This window comes from Phaethon lepturus, unplaced genomic scaffold, assembly GCF_000687285.1.
Source record: "Phaethon lepturus isolate BGI_N335 unplaced genomic scaffold, ASM68728v1 scaffold14566, whole genome shotgun sequence".
NCBI lineage: Eukaryota > Metazoa > Chordata > Aves > Phaethontiformes > Phaethontidae > Phaethon > Phaethon lepturus.
Window position 1 is genome coordinate 140,804 of NW_010544420.1, and position 19,377 is coordinate 160,180.

The 19,377-nt window shown below is 41.8% G+C and overlaps 1 protein-coding gene across 1 annotated transcript in view; it reads left to right on the top strand.

Annotated features, from left to right (window-relative positions):
- The window catches only part of LOC104622030 (hemicentin-1-like), a gene marked incomplete at its 5' end in the record, with an annotated part of 153,062 nt that extends 138,388 nt beyond the window's left edge, over positions 1–14,674 (top strand). Inside the window, 11 exon segments of the mRNA XM_010288684.1 lie at positions 1–129; positions 1,827–1,889; positions 2,772–2,891; positions 3,146–3,280; positions 3,728–3,841; positions 4,167–4,292; positions 5,079–5,207; positions 9,251–9,601; positions 12,331–12,450; positions 13,073–13,199; positions 14,308–14,674. The exon segment at positions 1–129 is cut by the window's left edge and continues 124 nt beyond it. Coding sequence (XP_010286986.1) covers positions 1–129; positions 1,827–1,889; positions 2,772–2,891; positions 3,146–3,280; positions 3,728–3,841; positions 4,167–4,292; positions 5,079–5,207; positions 9,251–9,601; positions 12,331–12,450; positions 13,073–13,199; positions 14,308–14,674 — 1,781 coding nt within the window.
- Positions 14,675–19,377: the final 4,703 nt, after the last annotated feature.

Genomic DNA, 19,377 nt, shown 5'->3' on the forward strand with positions numbered 1-19,377 from the left:
TCACCTACGATTACACCAAAGGGAAGATGCCTTTCTTGGTGGAAACACTCCATGCTTCCTCTATTACAGCAGAGTACAACCCACTGGAAGAAGCTGTGGCTTTTAAAATCCACGCTTCCATTGCAAAAGGTATTGTTCCAACCTTTCACAAAAACAAAACCGTGGAAAAATAATATCCTCTCTTTCTAGAATTCATTACCTTTATTCTCAAAAGGTGGTTATGGCCTTGAAAGAGGAAATGCTGTGAGACTCAGGTAATTTCATTGTAGGTCCTGGGACCTATTGCACCCATAGACTAAAATGTAAAAGCTGCTGCAGTTTGCACTTACTCTTCACCTGTAGTTCTCGCCGATGATGCACATCTGCACTTGCTGACACTGCCAACAGCATCACCAGTAGCTCTGCATAGTCGACCTAAAATATTTCTCCATTTCCTTGCATGCACCTCTCATTCTCTAAAATGAAATTACCGTTGTTTTTGTGTGGTGGGCTTTTATGTTTGGATTTGGTTTTGTGTAGCTATTAAGAAAAAGGATCGTGCATTTCCTTCTCACAGCAAAACCCACATAAATGTAAGTAAAGCAGTAATGAGGTGGAAGAAGATTCAGAATTCAGCACTGAAATGGGCAAAATGTCCTAAGTCATTCCTCAGATTGAACTTCTCTGGAATTATTCGGCATATACAGAAAATACGATGCTGAGCTGCAGCTTGAAAACTTTTCTGGTAGTTTATGGATGTATTTTTTTTAAGGTCAGACACGAAAGCTGCACAGTTACACAGCGCTGCGTGGACACATGCTTATGTAAATCTGGCGAGTCCTGACACTGAGGTGGCAAGCTAGCAGCTCCGTCAGCTGCGTCTTAGCGCTCCGAAAGGCTGGCTTTTATTAACCTTTTACCCAAGTGATCTTAAGGAGTTGGGCATAGATTTGTGTAAGCGGGTTTTCCTTTGAGAAGTCGTGATCAGTTAGCAGAATGTCCCGCTACCTTCTTAAATACCATTTGGGATTTTTTTACATGGCAAGGCTTAACATTATCTTTCAAATGAAATAGCTCAGGTTTGAAAGTAAGTGGAACAGTGGGATTGCCTATCTCAGTCTTTCTTTTCAATGACAACATTCTAAATGAAGCAAAATAATGATTTTTCCCATTTGCCAGACTATGAACTCATTGTACAATTTGAAAACCAAGTAAGATTTTTTTTCTTTCCGTTTTAAAAAGAAGTCTGATAAAAGGAAATCTCCAGATCAAGTTATGCATATGCATAAATCTGGCCAAGCCTTTACTGAACTTGCATTTATTTCCTCCAACAATTAATATAATGCTTTTTTTAAAATTTCACACTTATTGAATCAGTTCTCAAGCAGCAAAATACACGTGGCCTTTAAGCAGTCTCTACGAGAGTTTTCCGTTACAGTTCATGGTACAGTGACTTCCCACAGTCTAGGACATGGTGATTTGCTTGGTTTGGGTTTATTTCTCTCCTTTTACATGAAGTGAAACTGAATGGTCTTTATTCTTTTAATAATGAAAACTTTATGGAGGAACTTTGCAGGACATATTAGGCTGGGATGCAGCTTGCAGTCACTCTGAGGGAAACCCCCCACCTGTTCAATGTTTTTCAAAACAGCAAGAACCATGTACTACTGACTCTTAGTGCCCAAGCACAAAAACCACTGAAGTCTGGATTTTAAAAGTTTCTATTTTATTGTCCAACAATAATAAATCTATAAACAGCTGGGCTGCAATTCCTAAAGGGTTTTTTAAAAGTAATAAAATGGCCATATTTTCATCCACAAGTAACATGTGCTTCCTTTACCACACAGGAGATCGTAGCAATCAGTGTCCTGCTGGCTTTGGCTTGGACCCCGCTGGGCCTTACTGTTCAGGTAATGATTTACAAATGTGGTGGGTAATCACAGACTCATAGAATGGGCTGGGTTGGGAGGCACCTTTAAAGATCATCCAGTTCTACACTGGGGACACCTTCCACTAGAGCAAGTTGCTCAGAGTCCCGTCCAACTTGGCCTTGAACACTTCCAGGGAGGGGGCATCCACAAGTTCCCTAGGTGACCCGTTCCAGTGCCTCATTGCTCTCACTGGAAAAAAAGTCTCTCCATCTTTCTTCTAAGCCCCTCTCAGCCCTGGCAGCTGCAGGAAGGTCTCCCCGGAGCCTTCTCTGCTCCAGGCTGAACCCCCCCAGCTCTCCCAGCCTGTCCTCCCAGCAGAGCTGTTCCAGCCCTCGGAGCATTGCTGGGGCCTCCTCTGGCCCCGCTCCAGCAGGTCCGTGTCTCTCCTGTGCCGAGGGCTCCAGAGCTGGACGCAGCACTGCAGGGGGGTCTCCCCAGAGCAGGGCAGAGGGGCAGAATCCCCCCCCTCGCCCTGCTGGTCACGTGGCTTTGGGTGCAGCCCAGGACATGGTTGGCTTCTGGGCTGCGAGCACATGTTGCTGGCTCATGTCCAGCTTTTCACCCACCAGGACCCCCCCCAAGTCCTTCTCCATGGGGCTGCTCTCCATCCCTTCACCCCCAGCCTGTGCTGATACCTGAGGGGGTTGTCCTGACCCAGGTGCAGGACCCTGCCCTTGGCCTTGTTGAACCTCATGAGGTTCACATGGGCCCCTTCCTCGAGCTTGTCCAGGTCCCTCTGGATGGCATCCTGTCCCTCAGGCATGTCAACCCCACCACTCAGCTTATGAAGGGCTTGTTTGTATAGCTTTTTAGAAAGTCTTGTGAAGTCTCACTGGCTTTTCAAACATTTCCTTGTTCCAGATGAAGATGAATGTGCTTTACGAAATCCTTGTTCCCACACCTGTCATAATGCCATGGGGTCCTACTACTGCTCCTGTCCGAAAGGCCTCACTATCTCTGCGGATGGTAGAACATGTCAGGGTAAGAACAGCATTGCTGTGGACAGGATGGATACAAAAAGATCCATGGCACCTTCATCACTAGGGCAATGTTCTGTTTGGGCTGGACCATTTTGGCATTAAAAGAATATAGTTTATTAGTGGTTATTCCAATTATTTCATATCTGAATATATTTGCAATCAAGTATTTCATAGCTGATCACTCTCAAGACACTACTTAATCTGTGTTTCATTTTGACATAGGCATTCATTTTGACAGCTTGTTTTTAATTATAGATATTGATGAGTGTGCGTTAGGTGGACATACCTGCCATGCTGGCCAGGACTGTGAAAACATTATTGGCTCCTACCGCTGCGTGGTGAGGTGTGGGAATGGCTTTAGGAGAACAGCTGATGGATTCAGCTGCCAAGGTATGGAGAGGTCTTTGGCTTTCGCCGTTAGCTTTCGTAACTGAAAATGCTGTCTTTCACACAACTGTGTGTGAAGAAAAAGTAGCTTTTTAAAAAAAGATGCATCTCCAACTAAGGTGTCCATAAATTTTCATTATTAAGGTTGTGGATTTTGGGGCTTTGGTTTTTGTTATGGGGTGGTTTTGTTTTGTTTTAAACCTTTTGCTTTTCCCATCTTTAGGGATAAATTAAAAATCCTATCAGGGAGCAAGCGAACATTCTTGCTTTTGTGTCGCATGTGCATTTTCCTTTACAAAGAAGTGAGAGAAGCAAACGCTTCTGAACAATTGTGTAGTAACTAGAGCTCAAAGCAGAGTCCAGAATGTTGACTTGACCAAAACACTGTTCAGGTAAATGACAACGAGGCGTTTAACAGCTCTAATATCAAGGGTTTGTATTGTTCAACAGATGTTAATGAGTGTCAAGAGTCCAACTCCTGTCATCAGCGTTGCTTCAACACTATAGGAAGTTTCCACTGTGGTTGTGACCCAGGATACCAGCTGAAGGGCAGAAAATGCATGGGTATGAATGAATTTTTGAATCTTCCTTCCCTCTTTCCAATGGACATAGTTCAACATTTATTTGTTGCTACATTTGTTACCGGAAACCTTTATGAATGAAAATCATACTACGGATGATACGCTTAGTATGTATGTCTAAATTTGTTTGTAAAGCGGTCCTAAAATCCAGAGTAAGTGGGAACTGGGCTGGCTGGTAAATGTGGATGAAATGTGATTCAAATGCACATGCGCAGTGTAATTAGAGCTGGATTATTCTGCTCTTTAGGAATTGAGCAGAATGAGTTCATTTCCATTTCCCCCCCCCCCTTTTTTTTTTGTTAAATAAGATGTAAATGAGTGCAGACAGAATGTATGCAGGCCTGATCAACTTTGCAAAAACACCCGTGGTGGCTATAAGTGCATTGATCTGTGTCCCAGCGGAATGACCAAAGCAGAAAACGGAACTTGTATTGGTGAGTAGAAGTGTTAATGTACTGTATGATGATGGTAGGCACAGGAACAATTATGAATTTAAAAAATAAAAATCTTTGAGATAGTCCATCTCCAGTTACTAAGATTTGCCCAAATCAAGGCACCAACTTTTCTTCACCTATGGGTACATACGTATTTAACTTTGTTGTAACTGGTGTTAAAAGAATGGATTTATCCTTGCAACTTCAAGTTTTCCACTGCTTTTAAGAAAGAACAGTAGGGTTTTCCTCAGCATCTCTTCTGCGTTGTCACCTTGAATTCCAGAAGTTGTTCCTTGTTTTGTCCCAGGTGTGAATGCTTTCTTAACAGTTTGCCTCGGGAGCTCTGAATCGAGATCACGGGCCCTTGCTGCTTATCAGGGATGCTTTTAAACATAACTACGTCACATATACTACCAGATCTTTTTTTTCTAATGAGATATGACAGGAAGATGGCTTATGTGTCTTTGGAGAGTAGCTGATCAAATTGGAAACCTCAGTGAAAAGTTTTGACAATTAACAGAAAAAGCGAGTGTAAATGCAATGTGGTCGAAAAATTTATCTATGTATCTGCTCAAAATCTGCTTTCAGATTGTGAAACACAGACTGTGATTTGTAACACAAACTGTTACAGAGTAGTGCCTAATCATGGCACCAGGTAAGAAAAGTGTACGTTCAGAGGCCAAATTCACTTGTGGTTTAAGTGCATTCCATATACATTAAGAAGTTTAAAGCCGTGAGAAGTTTCAAGAAAAATCTGATGACTTCCTCTTGCCTTGGTGCTTGCAGACATTGATGAATGCCGGGATGGAACCCACCAGTGCCGCTACAACCAGATTTGTGAGAACGCACGAGGAAGTTACCGTTGTGTGTGTCCAAGAGGATATCGGTCCCAGGGAGTTGGAAGACCTTGCGTGGGTAAGCTGTCCAGTCACGTTAGTATCACCTATCTTCTGTTGCTGCTTTTGGCCGGGCTTTCTGCTCTAACATACGCAACAGTGCTATCCCATCTGAAGACTATGTTCTGTAGACAAATTTGCTCTGAAGTTCAAAATTACCCACATAAAATGATGAGTCTCATTCAAAACTAATAGTCAAAACTAAGTGATTCCAAACAGAGATTGCTATGGATCCATACTTTGAAAACAAAGTGTACACAGAAGGGTCTTGTAGCACTGGTGGATGGATGTGGCAAGCTATCGCTCCACAAGAGGCTTCATTTATAAAGATGAGGTCAGATTTGTTATTTGACTGGACAGTGAAATGTGCCTGGCTGTACCCCGGGCTGCACTGATTCACACCTGAAGGCAGTCAAGCAGAGAGTGATGTGGATTCCCCTAAAGGAGGACACCCAAGGGAAGTGTGTTGCAAGAGGCACGATACACCCAGAACTCGCCTCTGCGAGCGAACGGCACACGCACACTTAGCTACCCGCTAGAATTGCCAAGGGTCTTGCCGTCTGGGTGGAGCAGAGGAAGCCAATTATGTGTTTATCACTGAACTGGCCCCCCTTCTGGTTTGGGTGGATCACAGCAGGGAAGGAGGATTCCTGTCAGTCACAGGAATGCTGACCATGTAGTTACTCCCCTGCGCTATCTACGTAGAACCTTTTGGCATGAAAATGTGCAGAGCTCTCTCCCACGCGCACATGCGTAGCATTTGAAGGATGCTCTCTTAGTTTTGATGTGGATAGCTAGAGAGTTTGATGTATGGTAAGAGTGCCAATGTGGAAAACACGTCCCCCAGTGTTTAACAGACCTCAGGATGGCACTAGGATCATTTAGATTCACCTTTTCTGTATTTATTGGAATATTTATATAATAGCTGATCCACCCTGATAATAATGACTTACGATTGTTGGTGTATATTTATCACAAAGTCACGTCTGTTTCAGTTGCTCTCATGTATCACATCAGAGAAACATTTCTCCATGATGACGTCTTCAAGAGTAGCTTTCATAAGTGATAAATAACTGCTCTGAAAAATCAGATTTTTTTTTTTTCTCCTTTTTAAACAACCTAAGATTTTGGTCTACCAAAAGCCAGGAATGTTTGGGTTTTTTTAAAGACATTAAATTGCAGTAAGAAACTGTTTGGCTGTAGACCAAGACATTGCTTCCACCAGCTGTCTCTACTGAAATAAAATCAGTCCCAGATTCCTTAACATTTATTAAACCCATTTAAATTTCTGACAGTAATAAGCTAGATAAAGTCTAGGACTACAGATTTTCACAAAACACTAGCAGCTGCCCTAAAGCTGTCCCCTGACCAAGGACCACTGAAAGTGCCCTCTTAAACTGAAGTATGACCTTTAATGCACCTTTGAATTTTTATCTGCATACAAATATATTTAAAATATAGATGCATCAAGGAGATTATTTCACATGTGTTAGTAAAAACCCAGTTTTTATCATTAATGTTTCCAATGAACACAGGGAAGAGTTGAAAACTTGTTAGGACCCCAGACTGAAACAGATGAACTTTGTTCCGACCCGTGCCACTTTTGCCCTGGGTAAAATCCTTTGTGCCACAGTTCCCTGTCTTGTTGGCTAGGGACAGGATGCTCATTTGTCATCACAACACTCAGAGAGATATGCATGCCCATTTAACTAAATTATAGTATTTCTGTGAACTGTGTTGGATCTCACCATGCCACATCCTAGATGGAAGGGCATTACCAAAAGCTGTTATAAAGCAGTTTTGCATAGAACACGTGCAAGGCTATCTAGAATTTAAAATCAAATATTATCCTTCAAATTAAAGACAGCCTGAGAATTTAGCTCTTTTTGTTTCAAAGTCATTTCACATTGTTCTTGTAAATATTTACTATTTATACTGCGTAATCAAAGGGATCTGGTCTAGTGGAGACAGGCTTACCAGTGAGTCACAGGGATTTTCACACACACATACACTGCTTCTATTGCACAGGCTGCTGCTACAAAAGAAATTGCTCGAATTCTCACGTGTTTTCTTTCATTATTTCTATGATATCTTCTATTGCTTATCCACAACTTGTTCCAACGACGCTGGTGGTTGTAAAGATGTTAGTGCACATACCTAGTGTCTATTTTGTGCAAGTAAAGAATGTTAAACTTGGCAATTAGAAAATAGTTAAGCACTAAGGAAATAACAAGTTTCAGTATTCTTTTACATGTATATGAGTAATAAATTTTTCATCTGGTGCACACAATGAAGGCATATAAGCTTAAAATTCATAGTAGTTGTTGACATATTAAAAATGAAGTTCTCTTATTTGTAACACCTGACAATATTACCCTAATGATCTTTCAACTAATACGTAAAGTTTCAGTTACGTGTTTGGGAACTAACAGTGGGAAAATACTGCAATCCTGTGCAATAATTACCGCTAGATTTGCAATTCTCAAAACATTTAATTATTAATAGCTCCCAAAATTCTTTAAAACTTCAAAATATATAAGGTATTAAACACTTAAAAACACAGTCTAATGTTCCACTACATTTTGGAACAGTATTATGTTTTAAATGCTGTTACCATGCATTTGTGTCTTGGAGGGTTACAAACTATGCTCAAAATAGTGTGTTCAGAGGGGACCAAAATGAAACTGTAAGAATGCTAGCTTAATGGCATTTTTGCAATAGTAACGTAAAGAATACACATTTTCCACTAATAAGAAATAATTAAACCTTTACTGAGTCACCATTAAGATCATCTTTAAATTCTAGTAAAAAAAGGTTCATAATATATTCCAATTGTAGAAATGTTGTTATGTATCTTAATATCAGGTTATTTATTTATGGTTATTGTTTGGAAATAGCGATTTTTGGTCTTTTTCTAGTGAAGAATGAAAGTAAGTTTGAAAATGAATACTGTGTATGTCAAATTCTCGGCTGTGAAAAGGCTATGAAAATTTGAGAAAATTTCTTTCTGGTAATGTCAGAGAGACTGTGGGGGAAGGCCTGGTCCTGCAGTATCCAAGAGCATGCATATTTACTTCCTTTTGAAAGGACAATCACCATGTTATAGTCTTAAACCCTTTGCCATACTTTGTATGCTCACCGTGCTGTTTTGATTTAAGGATGGATATTAACTGCTAGGGTTGGTCAAATGACTTTGGATTACAATTTAAAGGGAAACTGAACTTGGGGGGGGGGGAAAGCATTCCTTAGGAAAATGAAAATAATTCCATTTTTTAATTGTACACGAGTGAATTACTATTTCCGTTAAGCCTCCAACCTTTCGTAGTTGGAATGACCAATGTAGAACATACCTGACCTCCTTCCACTGCAGCCCTGTGACACGTCCCCCAGCCCTGATTTTACCCCTGGCACAGAGCACAATACCCGTATCGGAGCTTTTCGAGCTTCCCTCCGTGCCCGTTTGAGCACATTTCTAACGCTGTACTTCTCAAGAGTGCTCCATGTTAAGTCTCCTCCTTTAGAGAAGGGCCCGACAGCTTCTCCCACTCGTCTGTGGAGCACGTAAGAAAAGAAATCATTACTAAAGTAGTAGTGAACAGCTTAGGCTGAGAGGATGAGCAGTGTGGGTCCTAAGGGCCTCTTACTTCTCAGAGTGCATCTCCTCTGGTAGCCGGCAGGAACCGCAGCCGGCAGCTGTCAGGCCATCCCATAGCCCTGCTTCTGCAAAAGCAGGGGAACAGATCTGGATCCCCGTGCCTCACCTTCGGTAACATCGAGGCAAGACCTTCAGCAGAGTTCTTGCCGACGTGAGCAGAGTCTTACATCGCAAGTAGCTTTAGAGGAAGAGTAAGGGTGTATTACTGTACAGGATAGAATAACCTGCCTACTTGGCATTGTGTTCTCCGTATTTTACTGCCTTCAAGATCTCACTTTTACGTCTTCTGTTTGTTCCACAGACTGAGATAGGTATATATGTATATATATACATATAGTCACGTGTTGTTTGTTTGTTTTTTCTCCTTTCCACATGGTTTGTTGCTCTGGATCATGTCACATGAGCAGACATTAATGAATGTGAACAAGTGCCTAAACCCTGTGCGTTTCAGTGCACCAACACCCCCGGCAGCTTCAAGTGTGGCTGTCCACCCGGACAACATTTATTAGGTGATGGGAAATCTTGCGCTGGATTGGAGAGATTGCCAAATTACGGTGCCTATTACAGTAGCTATAACCATGCTCAATTCTCCCCTGTGAGAGACAACTATCAACCTCAACACTATTACAGGCACTCCTCAAATCTCTACAGCTCCTTCTCAGAGTATAGAAACAGCAGAATACCTTTCTCCAGGACTAGAAGGAACATTAGAGAAACTTGTCCTGAAGGCTATGAGGCAAGAAATGACAGATGTGTAGGTAAATGTCAGTCCTATCTATGCAATTCTCTTGTTTTGGTCCTTATTCTTAGGTTACTGTTTCATCTGTACCCGGGGCTGATGGACTGTGGTGCTGTGGCTTTTTGCGTATTACCCTGATAAATATTCAGAGTTCTGCATGTTCTTGTCTCCAGAGCACGCTGTAGCAAAAATACACTCAAACCTCCTTGTAACCTCGTTTTAATTGTGCTGCTTATTATGTATTTGCAAATTACTTCCCTCTGTTATCCTTCCTCCTTCTGCTTACGGTAGCTCACCTTTGTGAATTCTGTCACACTTCAAAAAACACCAGTAGACCCAGTCTAGACCTGGGGCTGTTGCTTGTGTCAGACTCCCACTGATGGTAGTAATAATCTGGTTCAAAAAGGCTTTGAAGAAAGATTTTAGAATTGAGCACGCTGGGGCCAATGCCAGCACCGCTACAGGACAGTTCGTCACCGCCATATGGGCAATATAAGCAGAAGCTTTTAAATTAGCTGTGGTTATATAGTGGGTTGTAATGTAATCCACTGAGCGTGGGGAGACTGATGATACGGAAACAAGCGGGGAGTTGTCATAAGCTGTGACAAAGACAGCACTGTCATTTCTTTTTCCCTGATGAGGAGAGCAGGGTAGTTATGGTAACTGGCAAGCTCTGCCCCCATTTTATTTTTTTTTTTGCAGAGGCACAAAGCCTCGGAACACGGTCTAAGACCGGGAGGCCACAAAAGTATTTTGCACCTTTAAGTACCAAGTGTTTGGCTCGCTGCCTCCTTACTCCCGGAGCTTTCCTGAGGTTTTTCAGCAAAATTCTCCTGTTTTCACAAGTACTGAAAATTTAATTCAGCTCCTCGTGAAAGTCAAAAGGAACAGCAGCTTGTACTGCTCGTTGACTGATTTGCACTAAATGTAAAGAAGCTAAGTTAAAAAAAAAAAAAAAAAAACCAACAAAACCCACACTATTGCTGAAAAGCTAGAAATGCCAGGTTTTTCCTCACGTGGCAGTGGTTGGCGTTTGTGGATCTCGACCCTTGGCCTCCCTCGAACGCATTCCGCTCCCTGCCCTGGAGAGCCCAACGGAGCGGGGCAGGAGAGGGGCCACCGCGGCGCAGAGAGCCGGGGCTCGCCGCCGCCTTCAGGAGGGATCACCGGGCCTGAGGCTTCACACAAAGGATGGACGGGGATAGAAAAAATGAGTTCATCTTTTGAAATGTGCTTCTCTTAAGCCATTTGCCAACTTAACTCACATTTTGAGTATCGTAAGAAAAAAAAAAAATTACTCAGTTATTTTGTGATAATACTGCTGAGTTCAGGACTAAGGGTACCACAGTCTAGGCCTTACTAGAGCTCGTCCCAGTGCAGTTACCATAGCAGATACTGGTGCGTTGGCTACGTGCCTTAGCCTAGCATGTGTGCCTGTGGCACTCCACAGGAGGCACAACATCCTTCCAGGACAAATACAGTGATCTACAGCCAGATCCTAGTGACCAGAATTACTGCTAGCATTATATAGCAATATATAACGTTGAAAAAATGAATATGCTTTTATTAATAAAAATTACAAGCAGACATCAAACTTTGTATTTACATTATAAAGACGTTTCGGTAGTGGTATACGTGCAGTTTGTTATGGGTACAGCAGTTTAAGTGAAAGACTGAGGAATGTGGCTACTGCTGATGAAAGGGTTAAGCTAAAATCTATGATCTGATTCACCCCAGCTTCCAGTTTGAATGAGTTAATATTCTTGTACTTGTCTCATTGTGAGAAACATTTAAATTTAAAAATTACTGTTTAATATGAAAAATACACCCAAATGATGCTTTTTTTAAAGAAGGTTCTTTCAACAGACAACTATCAGGATTTGATAAAAACATGCTGTGAATTTCTGCAGTCACATCTGTTTCTCTTCTGTGTTTGCATTTTTATCCAATGCAGCCCCTGCAAACAGATGAAGAGGGGGGAAGCAAAGACCTTCCTTCCACTGTTTTAATCATGCAGGTCTTAATACTTGCATGAGACTAACTTGAGTAGGGTCTCTATTGCTCTCCTGAATTAGGCAGACATTTCAAAAGAAATTATAATTATATATGTTCTGTGTCTAAATCACACTAGTCTGCTTTGAAAATTTTACAGAAGGTGGTCTGGAGCCTGTATATTTGAGAGGGAGATTAAAAAAAAAAAAGAGCATTTATTGATAGTCTTTCCAGATCCTGAGCTTAATTCATCCCCATGGCATGAGGAAGATCAGTTTGGAAGGGAAACGGCTTTGCCTGAGGAGGGATTAACTGTAAGGACAACTCCTCCACTGTCAAGGCTTTCTCTGATGAGATAACAAATCTGGGCATTTCCTAACCCTATTGCCTAAAACCTTATTATCAGGCAGCTCTGCCTGCTTTTTTGGGGCAAGACTGTATTTCTATAACCTTGTCGATGCCTACGGATTGCACGTCCCCCTTTCTTCCCAGACCTCTGTGTCAGGACTGGTCTCTCCAGCTAGAATACATATCATGGCTGCCATCAAAAGAGGCGAGGACTTTAATTATTAAGTTTGAAGGAACAGCACAGGTAAGGTGTGGAAGGGCTTGCTAGTCTCAGACATTCAACCCCATCAGAAAACAAGACCCACACAACTTCTACCAACTCTGTCCATACGCTTGTATATAAATAGGACAAAAAACCAGCCGGTTCAAATAATCCTGATGTGTACCTGTTCATGTTTCTTTCCACAGACATAGATGAATGTGAAACCAGAGACACCTGTCAGCATGAATGCAGAAACACCCTCGGAAGTTACCAGTGTAGTTGTCCATCTGGTTATCGCCTTATGCCCAACGCCAAAACCTGTCAAGGTACAGAGATCCCTCTGAGCATCCAGAAGTATATTTGTAAATAAATAAGATACAAATCATGTTTGATACATGTATAAGCCACCTCTTTGAATTTGCTAATATGAGATTCAGCATTCAAAATTTCAAGTTTCAGATGTTTTTATATTTCACATTTCAACACTTCATAGGACACCAGCAACTTCTTATTCTCTGAAGTTTCCTCCTGTGACCTTATGTTACACATTCAGGCAAGTAGACAGCAGCTCTAGGGTCAAACCTAATATAATCCTTAATCCGCCTCTGTCAAAAAAAGGTAGTCACATTTTCTGATCCACAAAAAAAAGCCATAAAAAATGAACTAATTAGTCTCTGTTGACAAGACGATGGTTTATGTTGGATCATGGCTGCAGGGCAGCTCTAGCACAATACACTGTCCTGCACAGTAATAAAATGCCAACAATAATAAATGCGCATTATTGGAACTCCTGGCTCCAGTGTCTCAAACAGCAGGACAGGATTCTGAAAGATTGTGCTCTGTGCAGAGGTTCACTGCAGTCCGCTCAGCCTTTACTGACCCAGCTACTTTTTAACCCTTAGTTTCTTCTACCAGCAATTGATCATTTCCATGGTTTCTTATGTTCAGATATTGACGAGTGCCTCGAACAGAACATTAATTGTGGATCAAATCAGATGTGTTTCAACATGAGAGGAAGCTACCAGTGCATAGACACACCTTGTCCACCAAACTATCAGCGAGAGCCTCTTTCCGGGTACGTTTTATTTTCAGCCCCTCTTCACCCACCCCAAGCTCAGACCCTTAACCTGTATTCATCAAAAGAAACTCACTCAAACGTAGATAAAAGGTTTGAGTGACACCAGTAAAGCTTACACTAGCAAAAGCACTGACATCCAAGATGATCATCAGTTTCTCAAGTGGCAGAATTCTGTGTTTCCCCTGCAGCAGAGCCAGAAAGCAGTGGCCGCAGGCGAGCTGGCTGGCTCTCGGTATCCATGCAGCATCTTACTATTAGTTCAAAAGGAAACAGTACCAGAATGTTCCTTTACTATATGAACCTGGGTGGGCAGAGCGCTGCAATTCTTTCTGCTGATTCGGGGTCATTCATTTGTCACTTACGGGGCTGCCTTTGCATCGAAGTTTTCTGACTGACTTCTCTAAAGGCCAACTTGCCATCAATTTAAAATACTCTTTTAGTCATGAAAATAATGCTACAGGTCATGGTAAGTTTTGTTATTTTTAAGTTACTCTATCTATTACCCTGTTCTGGAAAAAACATATTAATTTCCTTTAATCTTTTAGTATACTGAAGGAACTAACTTGTTTCGTAGTCAGAAACCATCTTTTGTGATCAAACTGAACTGGAACGATACTTGAGTTGAAATGGGTAGTGTTCTTTGACCTCTGTTAGTACTGACAAGCAGATCTAACAGGTATCTCCTATTTTGACTTTTGATTGAAGTTATCGATTTACTTTGCCCTCCTTCATTCCAAATTCTTTATTTTATGATCTAACACACAGACACCTCAAATGGAGCTGTCTGGTACATTTTAAACCAACCTTTCCAACTCTAATGTTTCACAGCAAGGTCACTAAAACATACAACGTTGACTTCAATGACAGATACTGTATTCAACATCTTTACATTACCTCTTGGCGCTTTCTGAGACGATCCTGTTGAGGGAAGATGGGACCTTAAACTGGGCTGCAACTTTAAAGGAACAATGGATAAAGAGTGCATGAGCATATTATCTTCATACAGAAATTTAAATTATGCAACAGGGTAAACAAGGGAAGAATTTATCCTTGAAGACCCCTATCATGCCTTCACCCTGGGCTAAAGTAATTTGCTTTTTCCTAGGTTCTGTCTGAAAAACTGCCCGGACAATGACTTGGAGTGTGATTTGAGTACCTATGCCTTGGAATACAAACTCCTTTCCCTTCCCTTCGGCATAGCTGCCGGCCAGGATTTAATCCGGCTGGTTGCCTATACTCATGATCAAGTCATGCACCCAAGGACGACTTTCTTAATGGCAGACGAGGACCCAGCAGTCCCATTTGCCCTGAGAGATGAGAACTTAAAAGGAGTTGTGTTCACCACCCGACCGCTGCGAGAGCCAAAGACTTACCGCATGGGAGTCAGAGCCTTATCTTACAGCGTCGATGGAAATATTGAGTATCGGACAACTTTCATTGTTTATATAGCTGTGTCAGCCTATCCCTATTAAACACCCAAACTACTTGACAGTAATCACAGTATTTTAACCACATTCGTAAATGCCGGTGGGTATTACCACTTCCAGACTGACTCTACTGCCTGCCACACCGTTGTGAACCATGTAACTTGAAAGTGGTGCTATGCTCTTTTCTTTTTCCCTCCTTCCCTGAGGCTGCCGATCCAGTTCCATTATTCCAATTCAAGAGGAAAACCCATGGCTTTGAGGACCTGTTACCACTTGCTTTATTTATTACACTGGAGTAGTCATTTTCCACAGTTTGTTCTGAAAACCAGCTGAAAAATCACATTATGAGTATGTATGTGGTCAAAGCAGTAAGCAAGGAGCAGCCTCTGTTGAAAGCAACTAAGGAAAGCCTAATCAGAAGGAAGTAAAAAAACTTCAAGTGGTCTACATATTTTAAAGGTTGCTAAGTGTTTTACAATTTTATATCTAATAGATATTTTTTTCTTATCAAATACCTGATAGAATTAGGGTGGTAATATACTATGTTGTGTGCTCAAAGAAACAAATACCACTGTACCTACCGGTTGCAAATGCTGAAACAAATTATATTTAAAGTTTGTTTTCAGCTTAAGAATCTACAATGGAATTTGGAACTGGTACATCAATTTCCATGCAAGTTTAGAGACGTCACTATTTTTTGGAAGAAAAACCAACATGGCTACTTCTACTTTATACAGCAGGTATTTTATAACTTCTTTTTTTTACTCTAACATTCTGGTATAGCCATTTATTTAGCTCAAAACCATATTCATTTCAGTATTCCCAACTCAGTCAGTTAAAATGTTTCAGGTTTTTTTTGCAAATGGAACATTTTTCTCCAAAGATGATGTAAGTTTGGTTCAATAATGTCAATACACTGTACTCAAGTAATTTTGCCAAGATGTATTCTATTTTTATGAAAGTGTATATATGTTTTTTCCTATGTGTATTTTCTATGCAGTATCTCAAGAGTGTTTTACAGTTAAGTTTGCATAAAAGGACAATGTCAATACATTGAAAATAATCAAAATAAAGGTTCCCATTGCCTTTGCGATTGCTGTGAGTTTTATCATTGAAAAAAATTTCCTTCCCATTTGTAAAGCATTTGCCTTTAGTGCCAGCAGAGAACACAGAAGGAAGCGTGCCCAGCAAACTGGGGAGCTGTGTACATAAATACAGCCAAGTCTCCTGTTTTTTGCGCTACTGGCTTCCCCACATCCTTCAGTTTTTCAAAAGAAGTCAGGGAAACTGGTGCACTTACCGTAAGACACCTTATTTTATCCAGAGCCTACTGCCTAAGAGACATCTAATTTCCTCAGAGGAAATGATTTTGCTAAGAGTTAGATTTTTGTTGCATATAAAGACAGTGTTTATTCATAAATATCCTCAATACATTGCCAAACATGAACTAAGTCGCTATAATATTCCAATGCATATTAAAAAAAAGGAGGGGGGGAAATAATCGAAGGGCATTAAGATTGAAGCCCACTGGAACCTCCCAGTGTTCACTGTGAAAGTTTAGCTGTTTTCAGTCAAAGGAAGATGGAGACATCAACAGAGCCCTTCCAGATGCAAGCTGAGGCTGAACTGTAGACTCAGGCTTGTGTGTTGCATGATTGGGATGTGAGGAAAGGACCAGGAATAACTCATTTCGCTGACACCCACCTGGCATCTTCCCTCTACCTGGCACGCAGGGGCAGTAAAAGCGTAAAAATCACCAGCTTCAAAGTACATTTTTTAGCAATGGGGTCAAATTGCTCCATGATGGTATTTTGACTCTATGTTTGAATATTATTAACAATCCCTAGTGAAAGCCCTATCAATTTTCCCCTAAACTTGCTTTTTGTTCAATTTTCATTGCAACAAGTGACAGAGTCCTGAAAAATGAGGCTCCCTTAAAATCCTTTGGCTCTTTCTAAAAATGTATACAAGTGACCAACTTCAAATAAAATAGGCTTGTTTCTTGGAAGCCTGACTGGAAAAAATAAAAGCAGTTTAGGAAGAAAGAGATGATAACTTTCATGACAAAGGCATGAGGAAAGGAGAAATGAGAGTAAGCTATAGTAAGCACAGGTAGTTACCTCACTTTCTTTTAAGGATGACACCTACACTGAAAATGATGTCCTTGAGGGAATTTAACTCCACTGTGAGACAGGAAGAAAAAGAAAACTTCTATTATGCTATGCGTATTTGTTGCAAACGTGTTAGATTAGATTAAATCTCAGAGCAAAGTATCTGCTGCAGATCTACCTCCACAAGCCATCTGACCCTATTCCTAACAGGTTGAAAGTCTGTTGCTTAGAACAGAAAATTATTTAATAATAATTTGTGAGGTATGAGGCAGGTTAGTATGTGCATCCATGCCCACATAAAAGCGTATTTTTTTTAATTGTTAAATTGTTATTTTTAAATCCAAATTTTAAATTTTATAAATAATCTACCTTGGGTGCAATTTTATTTTTTTCCCCAGAAAGAAAAAAAAAATACTACACAGGGTTTCAGTGTTTGAGGGTTGTACGGCTGAGCCTGCAGCCATTTTGTCCAATCCCCTCCATCAGTCTGCAGACATATTTGCAGCATCAAAGGTTCACTGCAATCCTACAAAAGGATGACATGGTCTCCATATCATTTGTCGTAAGAAAGACATTTTGCACATGTCCTGCTGTCCCAAGCCTGTACAAAACTGTCATCTGAAAGACTGCACAGAAGGAAACGTGGATCAAACACCCGCAGGAACAGACCACGGTGTGACGGTCGGTCGTTCCCCGCGTCGGCAGACACCACCCCTCCACCTGAGAGGCCGCGAATACGTGTGCTTTTGCACCAGTTTTGCCAGTAGGAGCGTGCGCTCGTTTGGGAGGATGTCCCCTTGCCAAGCCAGAGCCCCCCAGATTTCTTTAGCCCACTCTCACTGGCTAGTTGCAGCTTGGGCTAACTAGGGCTGGGCCAGGAAGCAATCCTGGCTTTTCAAAGGGTTTATGTTTGCATCAGGGCTGAAAGGGAACTGCTGGCTCACTGCTGGCCTCGTCTCAATCATAGTGATATGTTTTAATCAAAGAATACATCAAAGAATGTTGGAAATTTAGCTAGGAAGTAATTAAAGGCTGCTCATGATTCAGCTTGAGGAGTAGACACAGCCCCATACCTGTCCCTATACGGTCAGGGCCATATAGCCACAGACGCACAGTCAAGGGCCTGACCGAAACTGCTATGGAAGCAGAGCCAAGGATTTGTAGAGTGTGAAGAACCCGTGCAAAGAATCAGGAACCGTGTTAGCTGGTTAAACTACAGACGCGATCTCTTTCCCAGAAAGAAAGAGTGAAAGTCCATTAATTTCTGGCTGCTTAATTGCAGAGCAAACTCTTCCTCGTGTGCTAATATGGTATATGAGAATCTAAAGCTCTTATACCACCACTACAACTAATAGTGCACTGCATTGCCATTCTTTGTGAAGAAGCCTCTCTGACTTTTAACTGCATCTACCTAGTTCCTGCTGTTCATCCCAGTCTGCAATGTTACTAACCTTACTGCTCAAGGCTTGGAAACGCTGCGAGACACCGTCAATATTTGCTGGTGGTTATTTCCAGAGGTAGAGGGAAGGAAGAGCATCAAAGGAGGAAAAAAGGGGAAAAGAGAGGGGGAAAAAGGAGAAAAAAAGAAGGGGGGCAAAGAAGAGGGGGGGTAAAGGGGGGGCAAAGAAGGCAGGGAAGAGGAGAAAAAAGAAAAAAGAAAAAAGGAAAAAAGAAAAAGGAGGTCCCAGTGAGAGCAATTGATTTGGGAATTGATTCAGAGATGTGCTGAATAAACAGTTAATGCGTCAGTGCTACCCGGTGCCTGTGCTACCACCCTTTTGTACAAGCCTACGACTTCCACTGCTCATTCATTCCCCAAGGAGGTAATGCAGCATTTCACCCTGACCCCAACCCTGAAACACTGCCCCGTGACACCGGCTACCTCCTCCGTTCCTGGGCCTTGCCTAGGCACAAACATGACAACATGTAATTAACTACGCTACTGAGATGAAACGTATGCTGCGAAAGATGGCAAATGTTTTCTATACATCACAGAGATTGATTTACCCATACGGGTAGTTTAAGTGTGACATCTTGTGGCACACCAGCGGCACACAGCTGGCCACACGAGCCTCCCTGAGGCTCACCTCCAGGTGAACACACATCTACCTGCTTTCTGCAGCGCTGCCCGGGACCACTCAGCCATTGCCAGAGCACAACTGGACCCACTTCGTCTCCTGGACGTGACTCTTCCTCATTAAAGCCTAAAGGAAATTACATGCTGAGAAGCAGCATTTTGCAAAAAATTTGCTCAATCCCTTCCAAATGTAAGTTCTAGCCAAGGAATAAGGAACGAAAAGGAGTTCAGGGACAAAACCTGGGCCAATAGCCGGAGAGGATAAGTCGTCCACAACCACCATCACTTGTTACATGGCGAGTGTTCAGGAGCTGAAGACAGGTAAGGGTCCCCCATCACCCCTTCCTTAGAGATCCAGCTTGCCAACCCCTTGAGAGAGAAAATCCACTGGCTTTTTGTTTTTCTTTGTGCACTGGCTGAATTTAAAAGCTACTGAACAGGTACAGCAATGCACCAATGCAGAACACAGCTTGGGGGGTTAAAGGGAAGACAAGTATCAGATGAGAACAGTGGTCAGAGAAAACTGGAGTAGCAGCGCTTGACAGATGAGTATCTACTTG